Source organism: Crocodylus siamensis, chromosome 1, assembly GCF_052110815.1.
Source record: "Crocodylus siamensis isolate JL-2025a chromosome 1, ASM5211081v1, whole genome shotgun sequence".
Lineage (NCBI taxonomy): Eukaryota > Metazoa > Chordata > Crocodylia > Crocodylidae > Crocodylus > Crocodylus siamensis.
Window position 1 is genome coordinate 32945784 of NC_143395.1, and position 21145 is coordinate 32966928.

The 21145-nt window shown below is 38.3% G+C and overlaps 1 protein-coding gene across 12 annotated transcripts in view; it reads left to right on the forward strand.

Annotated features, from left to right (window-relative positions):
• The window catches only part of MYT1L (myelin transcription factor 1 like), a 476122-nt gene that overhangs the window by 367182 nt on the left and 87795 nt on the right, over positions 1-21145 (forward strand). For 9 of the 12 annotated variants that reach the window (XM_090032827.1, XM_090032818.1, XM_090032800.1 and 6 more), the window contains exons 9-12: positions 4316-4450; positions 8116-8206; positions 10447-10554; positions 13771-13982. The exons of 1 other annotated variant lie outside the window; for it this stretch is intronic. In XM_090032827.1, coding sequence (XP_089888953.1) covers positions 4316-4450; positions 8116-8206; positions 10447-10554; positions 13771-13982 — 546 coding nt within the window. The remainder of the gene's footprint in view (positions 1-4315; positions 4451-8115; positions 8207-10446; positions 10555-13770; positions 13983-21145) is intronic. 2 more of the 12 variants (XM_090032871.1, XM_090032880.1) reach the window with 2 other exon arrangements.

A 21145-nucleotide genomic window follows, 5' to 3' on the forward strand; every position in this document is an offset into this window, starting at 1 on the left:
TGCAAATAGGATCAAGCTCTGATCACAAAATAAAATGATTTATTCTGCAGTATTAGAAACATGTACAGTATTTCAGTGCATTACCATTTGGCTAAATTAGAAAAATGTAACTTTTCAGGGAAACCAAACAAATAAGAGATCATGTTGAAAGAGGCAAAGATTTTTCTGAAGTGTTTAATGTGTTTTATAGTAATTATGATTTAAAAACTATAAGGAGAATTGCATTGCTTACCATATTGAATGGTGGAGTTTTATGTAGCAGTTAGTCAATCAGCTATGGAGTGCATATTTTACAGATTGGATTGGGTAGGTGGCATCATGATTTATAAAATTATCATCAAATCACAGTTATTGATGAAGCCTCTCCCATCTAAAACATAGAATTACCTGATAGAAATTGAACAGTATCAGAATGACCGATAACATAAGATAGGGGTAGTGACTGCACATTAATTATCTTAAGATAGTAAGGTAATGGAAACCATTTGCTATGCAAGGCATGATGTGGCCTGGGCTGAGATCAATAGCAATTTCTTTCTTATATGCATTCCACTTCACTGGTTTCATTCCATTGTGGAAACAGTTAAGGTGCTGCCTTGACCATAATTCAATATAAAAGACAAAAAATAGACAAAAGGTTACTTTAGAATGTGTTTTAATTTAGGGAATTATCTTAGTGATGGTGCGTTTATATTAAAATGCCTCTTTTATGTGTCCACAAATGTACACATAGAAGATCTTTCCTATAAAGTGTTCAAAACCTCCTGAGGGTTGTTGGGTATCCTGAATTCCTGCTGATTTTAATGGAAGTTGAGGGCACAGTATTTCTCAGGAGACGTGAAGTACATTGCAGAATTGGATCCATACTGTAGGCAACACTTGGTTTCCACTTCCATATTTAAAACTGGATTTTTTTTTTCCTTTTTTTTTTCTAAATCTATCTTCAAAGAATGGCCCTAACATACGGTTTTAACTTTAAAGTTAGCAGGTAGCATCTCAACTCAAGATATATTTTTTAAATTCCAGACTGTAAATAAAATAAAGACAAAAAGGTGTCTCAAAAGTTGTATAATTACAAACATGGAAGTTATTGGTGTCAATTTCTCTTTTGCAGTGTATCTGAGAGAGGCTTTGCTTGCTTTTAAACACAACTGTATGGTCCACTGACAAATTAGAAACTGGATATTTGAGGAAGACATTTTTATTTAGTTTACTACAAAGCCATGTGGTTTTTTGTACTAAGTACTGTTTGCACGTGACATATAGCAGGTGTATATTTGCCTCTTAATGTGTGGACATAAAAAACCCCATAGAGAATATGGAAAACCAATACTATTATTTTACAGTCCTTAGAACAGAAGTATTTTCCAGACCATGGATGCTTAGGGAAACACACAAACATATATATCTGCAGTCTTCAAAAGCCTAAGATTGCTTCTGACAATGGAGAAAATGTGGACTTCAAATTTCAGTGATTTCTAGAGTTTCTATGAAGTGATCCTGTCTCTTAAACTAAGTTAAATATATGCCCAGATAGAAGCCCTGGACCAAAAGACAACTCTGAAATTTGTGGTAGTTTGAATCAAGAAATTTTATGGGTGGGCTCCTTCTCTATCTGTAAAAGAGAAGAATTAGGAAAAGAAGAATACTTCAGTGATTTAGGAAGGTGAATGAAAGAAAGAACCTTGTGTATTATTCATTCTCATAGCACATATGATCTCCCAAACATGCCAAGAAAGGTTCTTTAAGGAGATGAATGATAAGTTAAATGGAACCATTCTCAGGGTATAAGGGAACAGTAAGGATTGGAGTTCCTGATTCTTCCTTTAGGACCTCTGCTCTTAGAGATCACTGAAACAACAAAGCAATGAAGGGATGGCAAACCACCTTTTTTCCTTACCATTTAAAATCTTCTGGAGAAGCTTTCCTCCAAAATGTATGACTTGTAAAACGTTCAAGCTTCTTCCAGCAATCTTCATTCAGGCAAAACTAACCATGGCAAGGATTAAGGATAAAGATTGCAAAATTTGACTACAATAATAATTGCGTACCTTTCTCCATCAAACAGAACTGAGTACCCATAATAATCTACACATATATATTGAGAGGTGAATATAATCCTTGCCCCTGTGTTCTGTATAAAGCTGCATAGAGTTTTAGCTGGATGCCTTCCATATAAGTCAATTGGAAACTGTGAAAATAAAATTCTGTACAAATTTTTGAAAATGTAAGTTTAGTGTACAACATCTTTTCTAACGTGTTAGACCATAAAGGCTCTTCAGGAGCTGCTTTACTCTATAAGGCTAAAAATTTGAATACAAAAGATATCTGCCTGACACCGTTAGGATATAAGTGAAGCTATGCTGAATATTCGGTACCTGAAGTTCTAATCTAAGGACTCCAGAGAAGCCATTATGGTCTATTGTATCAATCACCTGCATTTTTAGTAGTCTTTGGATACTGTTATACTGACATATTTTTATTTTATTTCTTTTTATTATTTATTCACTTGTCTAACATATTTCACACATTTCAAAGTGCTTTGCACAAAGAGTTGCACAGATTTTTATTGTGTGTGTGGACAAGAGTGTGATTGGTGGTCTAGTGGTCTCAGCACAGGCCTATGTGGTTAAAACTCTTGAGTTTAAATCCCAGCATTAACACTGACTCCTTCTGTGGCCTTGGGTTTAACTGTTTAATCTCTGTATTGTTTTCCCCAAAGTGTAAACTGAGGATTATGGCATTCATCTACTTCACAGAGGTGATGTGATATTTCTGTGACTGGACAGAGCCTTAAAAATGGAATTTAATATACAGTATATATATCCTTACTATTATAAAGCAGAAAACGTAGTGCTGCACTATACAGTCAATATATATGCAAATTTACAATAACCTCTTAATTAGAAATGTGTTTACAAAAGCTGAGTTTTAAGGATTGAAATTAGGCTAGAAGAGCAATCACCTGGTAAAGAAGTTCACAAAAACTAAGATGGTTGAGTAAGAGTTTGGAATTTAGAATATGCAAAAACCCCATGAAGAATATAAACTGTGGATTGAATGTACACTTTATCCACCAGAAAGTACTGTAGTACCACTGGTACTGACTGGTTCCTTTGATGCCATTGGGGCTGCCGTTATTCAGACCGGGGCTGAATTTGAGCCTACTACTTAGCAGAAGCCAAATAGCAAAATCTTTTTTAAAGGAAAAAGCATAAATCCTGAAGCAAAGCAATAAAAGGAGCAACATAAAATACATAAATGATGGTATAGATCAGTGTGGGTGCTGAAGTCAGGATGGACTGAAAGGGTGATGATGATTGATTTTAGCCAGTGTGAACCACAGTCTTAGTACTTAGAATAACTTGAATGTTATTTCCTAGATACTAATGTACACCTCAGTAGTAGTCTCCAAAACATGGTAAGAGTGCTCAAGATGATGTGGTATAACTTGCAGTATGTGTTGGGTTGGAGGATGTTACTTTACAAATGTTCTGTTTACATGAAACAAGCTGTTGAAATATGTGATCAAGTTCTTGTTCAGGAGTAATTTCACCAGCAGTTCCATTACTTTCTTGGCAGAAAACATTCATTTGTTGAACAAAAATCTGCTTAGGTCCTTCCATTGATTTATATATAAAGAAACTGAGAGCTTCATAAAAAGGAATTAACCTTTTAATCTTATGACTATACAAACATTATGAAAGCATGACTGTAATAGCCCAATTATACTTACAGTACTTCTGATCAGATGGTTTTACCCCATCATAGTTTGTTGAAGAGAAAATGTTTTATACAAGTTCCTGTGCATTCAGGGAAAACAGTGTCATCTGCTTAGAGTGCCTTTGAAATAGGCTTTATTTGTGCTGAATCACTGAATCAGTATGCTAAGGAGCTGGATCTGCTACTCTCTTGAGACTGAAACTCTACGACAGCACATTTGCAGACTTTAATACATCCAGAAAATAGCACTGAAAAGAAGGGGGAGTCCAGCTAAACAGTTCCTGAGTGACCTTTTACCCTTTAGCTGATGATTTCCAGCAGAACATTGATTGACAGAGGTGGTTTTGCTATAAAAAAGGTCACTACCTAATGACTATGACTGGATATTGCTGTGATCATAGGAGCGTGCCATATGAAAAGAAAATAATGGGATAAAAGCAACAAAACTGTGTTAAGAAGTAGAAGTTTGTTCTTTCAGTTTTCTTAAAAACATTTACCAAAGAATAACTTATAGCACTTATAGCATTAAATGAACCTTCATACAGACATGTGGAAAGGATCATTCACTTGACACATTTGTTGTAAATTATAGATCCCTCAAGAACAGAAAAGAAAGAGAGCAAATGTCCTACCCCTGGGTGTGATGGAACTGGCCATGTAACGGGGCTTTACCCCCATCACCGCAGTTTGTCAGGATGCCCACACAAAGATAGGGTCCCTCCAGAAAGTAAGTCCACATTGTTTCATGGAAACTGGGGATAAAACTCCAAAGATTTTTCTAGCATGCTTTCTATACCTTTTATTTATTTACTTCCATTTTCTAGTACGGTATGTCTCAATTTAGCAATCTGTTCTGTGTTATAGGGGTTTTTTTTCTTTGTACCATCATTTTCATATTTCTACTAACTTTTACACTAAAAAGAACAACTTTTAAAGCTGTATTCTTTGATTTTGGAAATATGAGGTTATTTTGAAAGAGGTTCAGTCAAAGACAGTATCACACCATCAACCAGCCATGTCTTGCATTAAGACAAGTTTGGAGAATTAATTTGCTTTTGTTACTATTGTTTTTAGCTTGTAATAAGGAAATAGATGGAAAAAAAATTAAATCAGCAATTTTTCTCATGAATCAACTGAGAATTTTAGACCATGTTCTATTGTCACTTACGGCAGTCCAGCTTCCCCCAAAGTCAATGAGTTCTGTGAGTACGGAAGACAACAGAAGCTGCACTTAGTTAAACAAAGATGAGCATTTAGTTCCAAATGTATATGGCCAGATTAGTCAAATTGTATAAATTGGTGTAGTGCCTTTGAAGTCAATTATGTCATGCTGATTTACACCAGCTGAGGTTTTGGCTAGGGTCTGATTCACTTTCTTAATGATAAATAAACACATTTCAATAAGTTAAAAGGGGTAACTGTCCAGGTGCCTGGGCTTAACCCACAGTAACTGAAAACTAAACTTTGGTAATTTATCTTAGTGAAATGGAGGTAATTTACTATAGCTTAGCACAGGGCTGCCCAATTTCTAAGTCTCCTGGGGCTGAAAGCCCTGAGGTCATATCAGCAGGGACCATATGCCCACAGGTCACACCAAGGTAACCCATGGACCCTTAGGGGCACCAACTCCATTCTTAGCATGGCACCAACTCCATTCTTGCTGCACCTTGTGACCATACTCCCCCTCCCCATGTATGCTACCCCCCTGCACAGAGCACCTATGCAGCATCTACACAGGCTCATCCTCAGCTCCCCCAGCCATACTGCCCTGCCCTGCCCACTCCCTGGGGTAGGGGGGCAGGCAGTGAATACTGGGGGGCAGCACAGATCAGCAGCAGCTAAATCAATGAGAGAACAGCAGCTGGACAAGAGCCAGAATTTAACCCCTTGTAGACCATCAGTTGGGTAGCACTGGTTTAGCTTTCACTTACTACAAAGGTGCAGTTATCATGGAGCAGCTCATGTACTTTAAGACCCTGCCACCTTTAGCTCATTGTAATGTGTTTGCATATCTATAGCTTTACTCACAATGATGTAATACTTTAGTTACTTGTTGTCTGCCACTTGAAGTCTGTGGACTTGATTCTCCACAGCCTCACAGCATAGTCATATAAGCCTGTGTAAATATAAATGCAACGTGGGTCCCAACCATTCCAAATTAGAATGGCAGCATTTGGCACCCATTTTGCTCAGATATAAATAACTGCAGAAATTTGAGTGCAGAGAGGAATCCGATCCTGTTGATTGACACTGGTTTGAACCAGTGCAAGAAAGAAGAAAATCAAGCCGTTAAGGACCTTGTTACACATTCATTTTGGGCAGCTTCTGGAGCTTTTAACCCCTCAGTTGTCTGTACATGAACTCATTTAAGAGGTTTAAAGCACTCATTTTGCAGCTCAAAATTATGCCACTCCAGGGCAGGATCATCTCTTGATCCACATAATAGAGCACCTGTTCCATTGTGGTGTGGTCAATCCTCAAACACCCAAATTGAAGGTGTGACTGGAAGCTAGCACTAAGTCTATCAAGACTTATTCAGCTCATACTGTAACGTGTAACCCAGGCCCTCCTAAGATGTATACCTTTCTGATCAAGGTATCTGACCAAGTCCAGGGTACAGTTACAGTGTTATACTCATGTGGCACTGTTACTTTCAGTGGATATACACAAGCATAAACCTTAATTAATGTCTGAAGTAGGTCCAGAATTCGCAAGGAAGGGGTGGTCTCAAAAGGAGAGGAAGCCAGAAATAAATTAGCACAGAGAGTGAAAGGCAGACCCAAACACCAGGTTCTCTTATAACAGGACGGCTTTTCACACAACTAATATAATGAGGAAATACATTAGGGAAGGCCCTAGTATCTTGGCTACTCTCTGAGTAGTATAGAATAAATTATTTTTTTTCCATTTTGCAAGACCCATAATTTTCTAAAGCACAAATATTTACTCAGGTGCTTAAAGTTCTCTCTCCTTTTTTGTTAACGGTAAATATAAAGCTCTTTAGAATATGTAAATCAAAGAAGAATATAGCTTTAAACTGTTTGCATGTTCTGTAGCTATACTAAAATTAAAAAAGTGAGCTCATCTTTTTATTTTTTTTCTGTGATGCTGGACTTGTGAAGCATGTTTCAAAACAGCTGTAAATAGCAGAACTTTCAGCGTAAAAGCTTTTTGCATCTGCACACTTTTTGGTACACATTTTAATATGCTGCTGGTGGAGTGATGACAATGATTATCTGTGGTTAAATCCTCAAGTCTCAACGCTGTTTTTATTCAGTTCTCTGCTCAGCTGAAGGAACAGTTGATTTCATTAGAATTCTTCTGAGTGGGAACTAAATAAAGCCTATTAATACAATGGGAGAAAGGATGGTCATCTTAGTAAGTTAATGCATTAGCCATCTAGCTCTGAAGACATGGATTCTAATATGTCTCATGTCAAAGAAAAGAACTTGTCTCACTCTATTTTCTGTTTAATGTATCTTCACATTACAAAAGCACTTGATTATAGCAACATTATAAGAACAAATGTTGCAATTCAGAAAATAATTGCCTTGACTGAGTTTGTGGGTACATTTTGCACCCAATTTGCAATGGATGCCCATGTAAATCCATTGACTTGCTTAAAGCTAGTGCATTAATCTCTACAGCAACTCTCAACCTAAAAGAGTGCTTGGGTGTTTCTTTTCCTTTTTTTTTTTCAATTTACATCCAGTATAATAATATAACATTTTCAGAGATTTAATATAGACTTAAAGGGACCAATTCTGCTCATTTTTCCATAACTGGCAGTACCCATTGACTGAAACAGGAGTTAAACTCCTATGGCTTTGGGCAGAAATGGGTCCTGGTTAAATGAGTTGACTTTCTTAATTATAGTCAAATCCTGTTCTCAGTTGTACTGATTTAAATCTGAAATAACTCAATATATTGGAAGGACAACTGAGAGCAGACTTTCATCTGTCTGCTCCATATTTTGTGCACATAACTGTGTATTAAGAATGCATACACATCCTGAAAAAATGTGACCAATCCATACCTCAGTACTGGGCTATTCCTAATCCACACTTTATTATTGAGCTGATCACTGTTCAGCACTTACGCATGAAGGTGTTGGGAATCTCCTGCTTCACCCTGCACCAGAGATTAATTAATGATTAGACTCTGTAACCTCCATAACTCTCACCATCCAATGTTAACCTGTGTTAATGAGTATAGGGTCACAATACCTCTTTCCCTTTTTCAGGTTTTATTGGCGATGTGTGTTGTGTGTATTTTGAGGAATGATGGTTGTTAATGAATCCTGCTTTGTTTTAAAATGTTTTCATATATACTGGGACGTGATTTTTTTCTTGTTTTCATACTCTGCTGTTTTCTCTTACTCTCCTTGTCAAGTTCTTGCCATGCATGAAAATGTTCTTAAGTGTCCTACACCAGGCTGCACAGGTCGGGGCCACGTAAATAGCAACAGGAATTCTCACAGAAGGTAAGGAAGCTATCATCGGACTATAGTCTAAAGGGAACAGTGCTTCAGAACTGCAGCCCTTCTGGCAGTCTGTTTGGAGGCTGTGTGTGTGCATGTGTGGTTTTGTTGTTTTGTTTTGAACCTGACAGATGGTGCTTAGTGTGCTTTATTCTCTTTAAAGAGTAAATTCCTTAACTTATAAGGGGGATAGATGTCCAGCTAGATACTTCAGTGCAGAATTAAGCATTTTAAGAATTGTTTCCGTCTGTTGTGGTTTTTATTTTACTTGTTTTTTTCTGGTATTACTTGAACTATAGTTGCTTAAAAAAGAACACTGTGACTCTTGAGTGGTACGACACAGATGAAAGAGCAAAGATTGTAAATATGATCGAGACCGGGACAGAGTTCTTTTTTAATCCAACGATTGTTTCTATCAGTATTGCTTATATAATGTGTGAAAAATTCCACTCGATTCAGAAAACTCCCTTTGTATGGATAAAGGAGAAAGAGCACTTTAGGTCTGGCACTATCAAAAGGATCAACCTGCAGGCAGTATTCAGGCAAATTTAAATGGGAGTTTTACCTGAGTAAGAAACATTATGAAAAGGCCTGTAAAAATGAAAAAAGGAGGAAGTCAATATATTGTTGCATATAAATTATTCCAGTAAAATGTCTTACAGGATTTTTTTTTAATCATCTTATAAACCCTCACAAAATGAATGTCATTTCCTCTTAAATTTGGGGGAATAATATATATTTTTAAATCTATTAAAAATTAGCTTTTCTTCACATTATGGCTTTTTCCATAAGCAAAACAAGGCCTGTATTGTAGTTTTCTACATAAAAATGCAGGGAAGGTAGGCAGAAAGTACTGCAAACTACACCAGGATACCTTCTAGATTATTTTCAGCACGGAGCTCTAGGGGACTACTGAAGATACTGGAGGTATGGACCATGAAGTTTACAGAGTTCTGGTTTACTGGACTATCTCATTTCAACTACATGTATCCTAGAATCCCTCTACAGGGAACCTACCCTTTGTGATGTGCTTTGGCACCCCCTTCTTCTCTGCAATTATATTTCCACTGGCTGCAGCAAAAGCCCCAGAGAAGATTCAATGGGAACCAATGCTGCTTGCAGCAGCATTAACTTCTGTTTGGATATCTGCTAGGATATCCAATGTATCTAATGAGGACATGTCAGAGGACAAATTGCAGAGTCCCTCTAACCTCTCTCTGCAGAACTGACCCAGAGGGATTTCCATGGGTACCCAGGGTGGAGCCGGGGTGGTGGTGTAGAGCATTCTGCAGAGTCTGTGCTTACATCTTTCTGCAGCTATTGGGGCATTTTGCTCTGCTTACCTTTTTTCTGTAGAGAAGGAGCATCTGGGGATGCACCGATTTGCCTTTCACTATAATTTCTTTTTCTATGGAAAACACAGGGAGCTTCGGTCACATAAGCATGCAAAAACTATGATAAGAGAAATACCCCCTCCATTGTTAGGTCACAGGATTTTACATATTCTCTAAGAGCACCATCTGCTGGCACCAATCAATATATTTTCCACTGTTCTAAATCTATTCCAGTAGAAGCAGACTTATTATTGTCACTTCAAACATAGTTCAGGATTTGCAAATTAGAGTTCAAGTGCAGATGTCTGGATTCTTTTCATGTAACATCAACTGGAATTAGAGCACTCTTTCAGTACTTTAAATCCATGAATAAACATCAAGAATAATATATTTTAGACCTAGACTTTGAGACACTAGGCCAAATTCTGCACTGAGTTCTACACCTCACAGCTAAATTTGAGATAATTAAGCTGAATGACCTGCGAAGCAGCACAGAATTTGGCCTGTATGGTGTTGTCATTAAGTAATCTTCAGTGACCATCTTTGTGGCAGCACTCACATGAGTCTGAAGGGCAAAATTCTGCTAATAGAGCTGCATAGATTTCAGCTTATATTCTTTTCCTCTTACTTGAATGTCCATTGACTGCTGTCTCTGAATGTTCTGCCCATCTTTAGTATGGGGAGAACAATAATGGTTATGAGATCTGCAGTGCAGCTTTGAAGCAGAATGTTGCTCAAGGAAAGGAAGTCTATTCTAGAGGAAACATATATGATGCAAAAGTTTTTGGAAACTTTTTTCCTCCAGATTCTTCCTCATGCTGCCTAAGGAGGAAAAGGAGTAATTGGATCAGTGCTATAATGTGAAACTACTCAGGACAAGACAATTAAATTTCCTTTCTGTAATTGCAGCCTCTCTGGATGTCCTATTGCTGCAGCAGAGAAACTGGCTAAAGCTCAAGAGAAGCATCAGAACTGTGATGTGTCAAAATCAAACCAGGCATCAGATCGGGTTTTAAGGTATTAGAAATCACTATAATACTTAATACTATGCAGAAATTAATCACACATTAGTTAATTTGAACATTTATATTTATGTACTTTGTACATACATCCATGTATATCTATATATATCTCCCTTAAAGAAGAGGTTAGAATCAGGGCTTCTGGATCCAGTTTTCCAACATTTCTTTCCCAACAAATTTACATGGGGGAGGGTTGGTAATTCTTTTGGCAAATACATGTAAAGCTGAAAGGCTCATTTTTGTCTTAGGCATTGTTTGGTGTAAAGATGACTGCTGGAGTGCAAAGTCTAAGAACAGTGTGAAAAAAGTTGGTATCTTTTGGGAATAAACTAATATTTACCGGTAAGTCTTGGTTTTTTCAGCAGGCTTTTACTAGTAAATATCAGTTTAATTGAAAACCAGAAGCCCTACTTGCAATACTAAATTGGCAGTGTACACCTTTTTTATGAAAAATTTCTTCATGTAGTTTAGGTTCCAAAAACACGCAAGGGCTAGTTCATTGTCTGCGTCCTCCACCCACACCTACAAACGATGAAGAGTAGAACAGCATTCTTTTGTCCTACACCTGGAGACAGGATGTTGAGCCAGTCTGGTATCATTACACCCTATCTTCAAGCATTTGGGATTCTGCATTTATCATAAAATAGAGTTCATTTTTGCAATTTTAAATGCCCCCTAGTGTTGGGCCAGGCACAAATGGAGAAAACATGGTTTCTGTTGGAGCTAAGGTTTTAGATGGTAGTGCAAAGGCATTGACTTCTGCATGAATGTGCCAGCCCTACATGGATGATGCCCCAACAGCTGCAGAATTTTCCCCACGGATACTGCGATATCGGTGGGTTAGGATGGCAACATCCTTCCCTGCTCTTTGGGAGAATTTGAAGGGACTGTCACAACTTACAGCACACAGATTCACTTAGGCATCCCATAGGTTTTTCTGCAACAGGTTCTCATTTGTATCTATGTTTTAATAGGGTGGCTTAAAATGAAGGTTTCTTGTTGTGTTATCAACATCTGTCTTTGAATATTCTTTAAGTACTTCATCAAACCTTGATGGTCTTTCCTAAAACCAGGGGTGCTTAATAGTTGAGGAGACAGAAGGATGTTCTGCGTCATTATTCTGACTGTTATCTACTCTATACTGCCTTATTTTTCTTTCCCCAGTGTTTCAACTGGCATTCTCTGAACTATCCAGTTCTGGTTCTGGTTTTGGTTTTACTTTTCTCATATGATGTCCCAGAGACTCTCCTCATAGATTTTAGGTTTTTAAAACTAATTATAAAATTATAAAAAACAGATTCATTCAAAAAAAATTTGCAAATCCTCATTAGCAAGAGTAGGGAAACGTAAAATATGTTGGATTTTACATTAGACCAATGCTCTTCTAAAAGAAGCCACAGGAAGTCAGGTGCTAGAGAGAGGGACTTCTTTTCAAAAGCAACATCTGGTTCTCTAGTAGATTCCTCAAGTGGTAGCTATGACAGTTTTGCTTTTATTTTGCCTATGGAATATTTCAGCTCTTGATATGCAATCGGAGTAATACTGTCATCTCGGACACCGCTTCTTTTTGACCTTTAACTTAAAGAACAATTTAAGATGCGTCCATCCACAACAATTGACTGGGGACTTTGTACGTTCTAATTCCATGCACTGATCTTGCATTTGTCCTCATTGCATTCCCCCTCTCACTTGTATTTAAAGTGACCTATTCAAATTGAAGTAACACAGGATTTGTGTTTTGTTTTGAATGTACAGTATATAAATTGGATTGTTGTTTAAAAGGGCCTAAATGATATCAGGCTAGATACACAGTGTAGTTTGTCAGTCAGTTGTATAAGCTGGCCCATTGTATCTTGTGAAATATGAGGTGGGGATCTTTCTAAAGAAACGCAGCATGCATAAAAAGAAGATAGTCTAAATGATATAATGTCTTGGATAATTTACGCTGAAATCTCTCATCTAATATCTATAAAAATGAATCTATTTATAAATTCAACATACTAAAATTGTATTAGTATCTTTTCCCTGTTTATCATATTCCATTTTATAAGGCAGTTAGCCATGATGATTCTTTTGATCTTGACTAAATCAATATTCCTACAAATTTCCTTTCCATTTCCTGAGCTTACAGAACTTGGTGAAATCACTCGATTCTAAGATTCTTGATTCAAACAATTTCTCATGTCTGCTGTAGATCATTAATGTATGTTGAAATCAGTGGGATTACAGGGCACTCAGCATTTTAGAGGATTTGCCCTTTGAATGCAATCATTCTTCGCTTTCTTACATGATTAAGGTCTGTAGGATCTGGCCCTGATTTGCCTGCTTTGTATATTGCTGGCTGCTAACTTCTGCATCTATGCATCAAAGAGTCAGTACTTGTTGAAGATGGCTCTGTTGTATATATTTCACTAAGTCTTTAGAGACCTCTCAAAATGACTTAACGGAATTGATCAGGAAAGCTAGCTGAGCTTCCCCTCATTTCCCCACTTTCCCCTGGTTCACCCAGTCAACGGGAAACAGAACTGTAAATGATACAGCCTAAGACTATAATAATGTATACTTCCTTCTCTTTGGTGTTGTGAAATTCTTCAGTACGACTGTAGCTGGAGCAGCCTCACCAGGACTCCAGCTTCTGCTATAGCCATGCATGCAGGGGTCAGCAGAAGCTGATGAAGCAGAAGTTTAGAAAGTCTCTTGCAAATCTCTCAAGATCAGCATAGATCTGTATATTGAAGGGATGAAACACTACTTACTTTTATGACAGGACAAATCATAGAGGAAAATCTACCAATTGATTGGCACCTTTAGTGCATTGTTACTTCCGACAAAGGAATATGTCCAAAATTTTTACCACTCTGCTTCTCCCTCACTAGTCTACCTTCCCAGAAAGAAAACATTACTATGTAAAGTAATTTCAGAAAAGGAGGAAAATTCTTAAATATTTTCAAATGGAATATTTCACCAATTATATTACTTTTAGCCACAGAATATTTTAGTAATATTATAATTAATTTAACTTATTCTATGCTTTGTTCAAGATCATATATATTGTTTGTCTGCTGAAAACAACCAAACCAATACATACAACAAAATATTACTGTCTCAAGTGCAGTCAATAACTAAGATTTTCTAAGATGAATTATTAAATATGCACAGACACAATAAACTGAACTGCATCTAATAAACTCTACATATCTTTAATTTCTAGGCCCATGTGCTTTGTTAAGCAATTGGAGATCCCTCAGTATGGCTACAGAAACAATGTCCCCACCACCACACCCCGCTCCAACTTGGCCAAGGAACTAGAGAAATACTCTAAGACTACGTTTGAATATAACAGTTATGACAACCATGCCTATGGCAAGAGAGCCATAGCTCCCAAGGTGCAATCCAGGGATATATCCCCCAAAGGATATGATGGTAGGAGGTGCACACTCTTATACATGAGAGACAAGTTTGTGGTTAATAATGTTGTTGTATATGTAAACTTCATACAAATAAGACATATATTTCATGTTCATATAGCATTAAGGGGAACACTGTTATTTTTAAATTACTTTAAAGGTCTTGGTATGTGGTGTTTGCTTCAGGATTGTTGCAATGGACAGAGAACCTTTGTAGCTATTAAGCTCCTGGGATATACTGAGCCCAGAATAAAATCTAAATAATAGAGCAGCCCATGTGGTACATTAGCAGTGTATTTTGCTGCTATCTGGAAGACCAGGCCTCCTGGGTTCCATTAAAAATCCAACTGTCATATAGTAGTTCGAGCAACTCATATAAAGATAACATACTTGTTCTCTGGAGATGAGGAAGAAGGAAAGATGGACCTCATTGTTCTTCAATATCTACTGCTACTCAGTTAATTAAGGGTGCCTGCTTGTCTTTACCCGCATGAGAATGCCCAGTGGGTTCAGTGGAAGAACTCATGAGAGTCTGATGATCAGGACCTGGATGAAAGTGTCATTAACAACCCTGAATGTGGGGATATCCTCCTTCTTGACAAGAGAAATGTGGTTATGGTATCTGGCAGGAGAGGAATTGGGATAGGAAACAGGATCTATCAGGTGCCAAAGAATGAAAGACTTGAATCTCTTATATTTTGGTATTCGGGGTCTATCAGAATAACATATACTTTTGTGATCTTTAAACTGGTACCCTGGATCTTCTTTTCTCTGAAACATGAAATGATTTATTTTCTTGTTGAAGTACTTGGTATTACTCATTGGCTACCATATGAATTCTCAGACAAGTGTCAGATCTTTGTATAGTAAATTAGAAATAAGTATGGGTTAGTAGAATAATCTCTACTGTTGCATTTAAACAGACTCTGACTTTGAAAAGTCAGAAGTGGGGAATGGGAGCATTGTTATCGCTTCTGCACCCACATTTCCTACATTCTTGATAGTTTAGCTCTGATAGGATCAAGAGGCAAGTTGTTCCACAATAGTGGAGAGCATGGCAGTGACTGTGTCTGTTTTTGTGTAAAACTGTCTTTATATCTTAACCTTCCTCTATACATCCTACTTCTACCTGGGGAAAAAACAGGACATTGTAAACGATTAAAAACAATGAGCTAATTCTGAGTAGTTCCTGAAATCAGTGGCTTTGCACCATTAGAACTGAAAATGGCATTTTATTTTTTGAGCATATATTTTATCTACTCTTTCAGACAGAAAATATACCAGATACTACTAGACAATTTATGGATATGTATAAATGTAGGGAGAATCGTTTCTGGTGTTGAAGTAAGCAGCCGGCATTTATCCTGATAAAGTTAAGTTAGTAATTCATTCAAGTGTATGCGTAACTCCTATTGAATCAATAGGATTTAAGAATGGATTTAAAATTATACACATACTTAAGTATTTTGCTGAATTGAAACATAAAGGCTGAAAGATCAGGGGGATCTATTTTACTTCGTACATAAAAACTCAGCACCCACTAATCTAAACAAAAGTTACCTGCATATACCCAGTGGCCAGAGCTGCAGGGAATTAAACAGTTTTTTCTTTGAAATACTGTTCTTTTTTCTTCCATTGATCCTAGCTTGTTTCATAACAGTATTGGTTACTTACAATTCAGTAAAATTCTTCTTTCCCCAAAGTGGAATAACAGATTGCCTAGCCTAATTTTGGCTTACATACTTGTGGTGCGTGCCTTGCTGGTATTGTATGTTCTTGCTGCTATAAAAACAGGTACAAGGTCATATTCTGACCCCACTAAAGAAAACCAGTTGGCAGAGGACCTGAGTACATAGGGTCCCGAGGACCCTGCCCCACCCTCAGAAATAGTGCTGTCACCCAAAATGAGTAAAACTTTCCACATGTCCATCATCTTAGCCGTCCCCTGGCAAAAATAAAAGTTGGTGCCTATGCCAATTGAAGATATGCATTTCATTAAATGTGGACAAAATTTCATCCTCAGTATTAAAACTATAGCTCTGTGTCCTTTGTTATTGCAGGTGTAAAAGAGAAAGCAATGGTCTCTTTCCAATTTTAGGAAAATGTCTCCTCTGCTGGAGAGAAGCACTTCTAGATGCTTTGTAATCTTTTTATTGACTATCACTGCACTTTCATGCATAAACAGCCATATTGACTATAGGAAGAACACCGTTCTTCTTTGTGCAACAGCATTTTCCTTGTGTGTCTTCTTTTAGCAATCTATCTGGCCATTTTTGGCCCTGGCTTTATGCTGTGGATGCTAAAGCACATTGGCAATGTGCATGGTGGTGCACCCCTTGGAAAAAGGCACCACCGATACTGCCAGTGGAGTCTACGGGCAGTCCGTGATCATCACTGGCTGCCGTTGCTGCTGCTGGCAGCGTCTGTGGGTGGTCGCCAAGCAGTGATCAGTGCTCACCCCCCTCCCACTTCCAACAACACTGCTGCTGCCTGCAGGAGCTCGCCATGCCCCCCCTCCCCCGGGGCCACGCAGCGTTCATGCTAAAGCATACACACAGTGACTGAGCATGTACACACAGCTATGCACTGGCCAAGTAAATATTTGGCTACATGCATGTATACCTGAGTATAAGCCCCAGAAAACTGAGGAGAGGAAGAGGAGACAGGCCCTCCAAAGTCTTAGCCCCAGTAGCTGGGTGTTTAAGGCCCTTACCAGGAAGCAAACAGTTCTTGATCTTCCTCAAAGGGGGTTTGAACTTTCATCTACTCAGACCTCCTAGCATAGTACTCTAATGATCACAGCATAGGTCCTCTCTCCAGTTCCCTTTTTGTGGCTGAGCAACTGCCTGGTGCATTGAATAAAACAAATGGAAGGAAGTACTAGAGCAGGGAGTTTATGCTTTATTGGATGCAAGGGTCCAGGCGGAAATCTAGGACCATTTGTTCCATTTCCAACAAGCCACCATCTCCCTGAGCCACATGTCCTCTGGCTCATTATCCTACACATGGTCCCAGCTCTTGGCTGGCTAAGGAGCCAGTTTCAAAAAGAGGTCTAACCCCTGCACTTTTAGGATTAAAACATGGGTGGCCTTCTCCAGAGTCTAACCTGCTAGTGATGGGTTTCTGGCTGGCTATATTTTCAGGTCTTAGCTGTAGGTATGTGCCCAGAATCAATGTGTGTACATAGTTGCATATGGGCCCATCCAGTGCACAGCCCACCGAGCCTCACCAGTCCATAAACATACTCCTACATGTCTACATTTCAGGGGAATTAGAATTTTCACCTGTGCATACGTGCCCAAAATGCCAGTTATCCAGATAGAAAACTTTAGACACACAAAGGGAAATAGGCTTCCAACCCATCTGCTATTGGAATCATTGGAGAGGTTTGTACTGTATTTACTTGAAAACAATTTTTTTTCCCCCAGTCAGCATGGGGGGGAAACAGCCTTGTCTTGGATTCAAATACCAGCCTGACAAAGGTGACAGTTCAGCTCTAGCTGTGGTCCCATGCATGGGACTGAAGCCAGAGCTGAGCCACTGCCTGCCTGGGGCTGGAATGGCTCGTTTGGCAGGGGAGGAGGCACACAGCCAGGGGGGTAGACTGGGGGTGGGGGAACCTGCAGGGGGTGGGCAGAGAAGGCAGCTGGAGGGCACGTGGTAGGGGATGCATGTTGGTGGATGGGCAGCAGAGGGGCCAGACTGCCTTTTACCAGATCTGGCCTTTTACCCCCCACCATGACTGCTTGCCCTGCCACAGATGTGAGGTGGAAAATTTAAGACCACCTTCCACTAATTAGATTCTGTACATGGAAAATTATAACGATTTTATAGTTTTCTATGTATCTCTAGGGGAGATTACTAGGGGAGTCGTCTTAAACTTCAAGTTGTCTTTGTTTTGGGTTAGTACAGGGAATGGATTACTATAACTTAAGACTGATTTATTTCTGAACAAAGTACTCTCTTAGAGGCATCCTAGGACTCAGTGGGAGACTGAAAAGTAGTTGGAGGTGAATTCTGTTGAACAGATACAAATAGTATCAAGGGTCAGAAAAAATGACTTAACCTTTGAGTCTTTGTTTAATATAAAAAGTCACCAGGATGAGTAACCTGGGAATAGATAACTCCCCCTGGACTGTCCTTTCCCCCCCCTTTTTCTAGTAGGCTTTAACAATAACTGCCTAAGGAGGGGACACCTTATGTTGTTCATTGTGGAGCCAAGAAGATTTTACAGGAGAACTGCTTTATACTGAATTGGGCTTTCTCATTTGCTTTTTGTGTATGGAGCTGCATAATGGCATTATTTTATATGGCTTGGAGGGAGTAGCATGACCCAGTATTCAACAGAGACAGCAGAATTTTTCAATAGAAAAGCCATTCAGGTGATGGTGGGGAGCTTCTGCAAATTTGTTCCCAAGCTCCTCAGGTAATCAAGCAGTCCTCTCTGTTCCCTAGTCCTCTGACTCATTTGCATTGGGACTGAAAAATCCTGAGGGGTTAGGGAACATGAGGGTTAGGGAAAGTGTTGGAGCTATGATTAACTTGACCACTAGACAACAACTTCTAGACCTTAGGATATTGGGCTGGATTTAATTGTTTTCCATTCTATCTGTTTGGAGAGGACTCCATACCTGACACTGGGTAGGGCTCCTAGTGCTCCGCCACTTAGAGAAACATGCAAAATAACTGAAAAACAGGAGCTGATAGCCATTATGCCCCATGGCATTCATTTACAGAGAGATAAGAGCCCAAGACAACCCTCTTGGAATGAAGTAGTTGGACAAGCTATCTGAGAACCTTTATGGCTATCTCTTGATGGGAGGGGCTGCTCTCTATATTCAGGTTCGCTGTTGACCATAAACCACCGGGAGACTACAGAGCTCTCAAACACAGTGACATGCACACAGAATTTCAGTTTATGCTTCCCTGTGTATTAAACTATATGTCACTTCCACTCCCATTTGCTACATAGGGATTTCTGGAATTCACTACAATCAGGTTTCCACATTTCTTTGTTCAAGTCTAATGTGAGATAGATAACTCAGGTTGTGTCAAGAGTTTAAAATCTGTACAGTGAGAATCAAGATAAAATGATTAGAACCATACCTGACAGATTTCAGACACGACAGCTTTTTTATGATTTTAATTGGTAAAACGGAAGCTAATAATGATACTTAGAAAATATATTGACCTTCAATTTATTTATTTACAAATTACTCTTCACAACACAGCTAAGCATATGTATTGTGATTTCTTCTCTATTGATGGGAAAAATAAAGCAGAAAAAATATGGGATTTGACCAGGCCACAGAGGGAGTCTGTATCAGAGTCTGGAGGAGTTTCTATCAGTTAGACCTGTGTAGAGTTCTCTCTCTCTTTCTCTCACTCTACATGCACGTATATATAACACCATTTATTGTCTGTCTTATATTTATTCAATTTTAATCTACTATAACATTTGTAATATGTCTTTAGTGTTCTGCAAAGGGTAGAAAAGTCATTATGTTATTTGTTCATTTGAAACAGTCCCTATTTGGCAACTTGTGTGTAAAGTAGTTGCTGTTAAAAATACAGCACTTACTGTCTTAATTGTAACCAAAATCCTGTCTATCTTATATATTGGAAAATACTTGAGTGTCTTGAATATCATAACAAGGTATCAATGGACAAATGCTGAATTTTTAATGACCACCAACAACCACCATTTTAATAATGAAACTCTTGAAAAATAAGTCACGCACATTCTCCATGAACACTCAGAAAACAACAGTGATCTAAAGGGTGAAAAACCAAAGAAACTTCATGAATGCTTAACATTCACTTCATTAAAAAAAATCACACCTTGTGCATTATGTGGGTTTCCTGAGAAAACTCCTTCATCTGCTACAAATTAAGCATTTTTTCACATACTGTAAACACTGACTTCATTGCACTGTCCAAAAAAAATGATAATGAAAAGGATAGAGTAAGCACTGTATGACAAAGTCTACTCTTGGACTCCAATTGAGGCATATCTGCTTTTTAAAGCAAAACCTAATCTATAAAGAGGTTCAAGGGAACAGATTACTACATATATGTCTGCTTAAACAGACACACCTGAAGAGACTGGCATTTCAATTGAAACTATTGGGGAAGAGCTCCAACTAGTGTGCTGACCTTTTATACAGAACTCTAACCAACACATACTTGTATATTTAATAGAACAACGTCTTGCACTTATACATTATTATGCAGTATGATCTCTGCAGTATTCAGAAATACACCTTAAGGGGAAAAAATCACCATAACATGTATGTATCTCTTGACATTCTGATTTGTGTTATATGAAAACATAGCTGTGCCCAGTCATATTAAAACAACAAGCACTTTTTTATTAACCTTTAATGAATACATTTTTTTTGAGCAACTTCTTTGGATAAATGGTTGAGGGAATCTGGGGTGTGGGGTGAAGGGGGGAGGCAGGGGAGGAGCGCGTATTTCATTTTCTCTAGGTAGAAGATTTTAGTATTCACTAAAATATGAAACCCTGGTGAAATGTTTAAAAAAATGAACTGTATTGTGCAGGAGAAAGTGTCCAATGTGTTTTACTGATTGTCATGAACAGCCGTTGTGATTTATAGTATGTGTCAGTGAACATGTAGTTAAATGCATGCCTATGGCCTGATTATGAGAAGTGCTCAGCATCCTCAGATTGTGTTGTTTTTAACGAGGGCTATGGGCTCTGAGGACCTCTGAAAATCAAGCAGTTTAATTTCCTTTTCTATTTATATTAATTTTGTTTATTGTTTATGAAGATCCCACCTCCAACTTCAGCCAACACTCACCCCTTCATTCTGCGACCACCTTCTTTTCTGAATTTCTCCCACTTCCTCTCCCTGCTATTGACCAATGGCATGGCATTCATTCGTGATTTTGAAAGAAAGAATACTCTGATTACCCAAGACATATGGTTAGCACTCTGGTCCAAAGATCAAGCATATTATTACTATGAGCTTGATCCTCACTAGGTCCAGGGAGTGGGATCCTCACTAGGTCCAGGGAGTAAGATCTCTTATGAATCTGGATTTTCTACAAATTGGCAGAATACTAGTAATGCACTAGAATTCATTACAAAAGAAGCAATGACCCAGAGAGCTCCCAGCTTACCATATGAATATGTAAGCAACTCTTCCCCTGGAG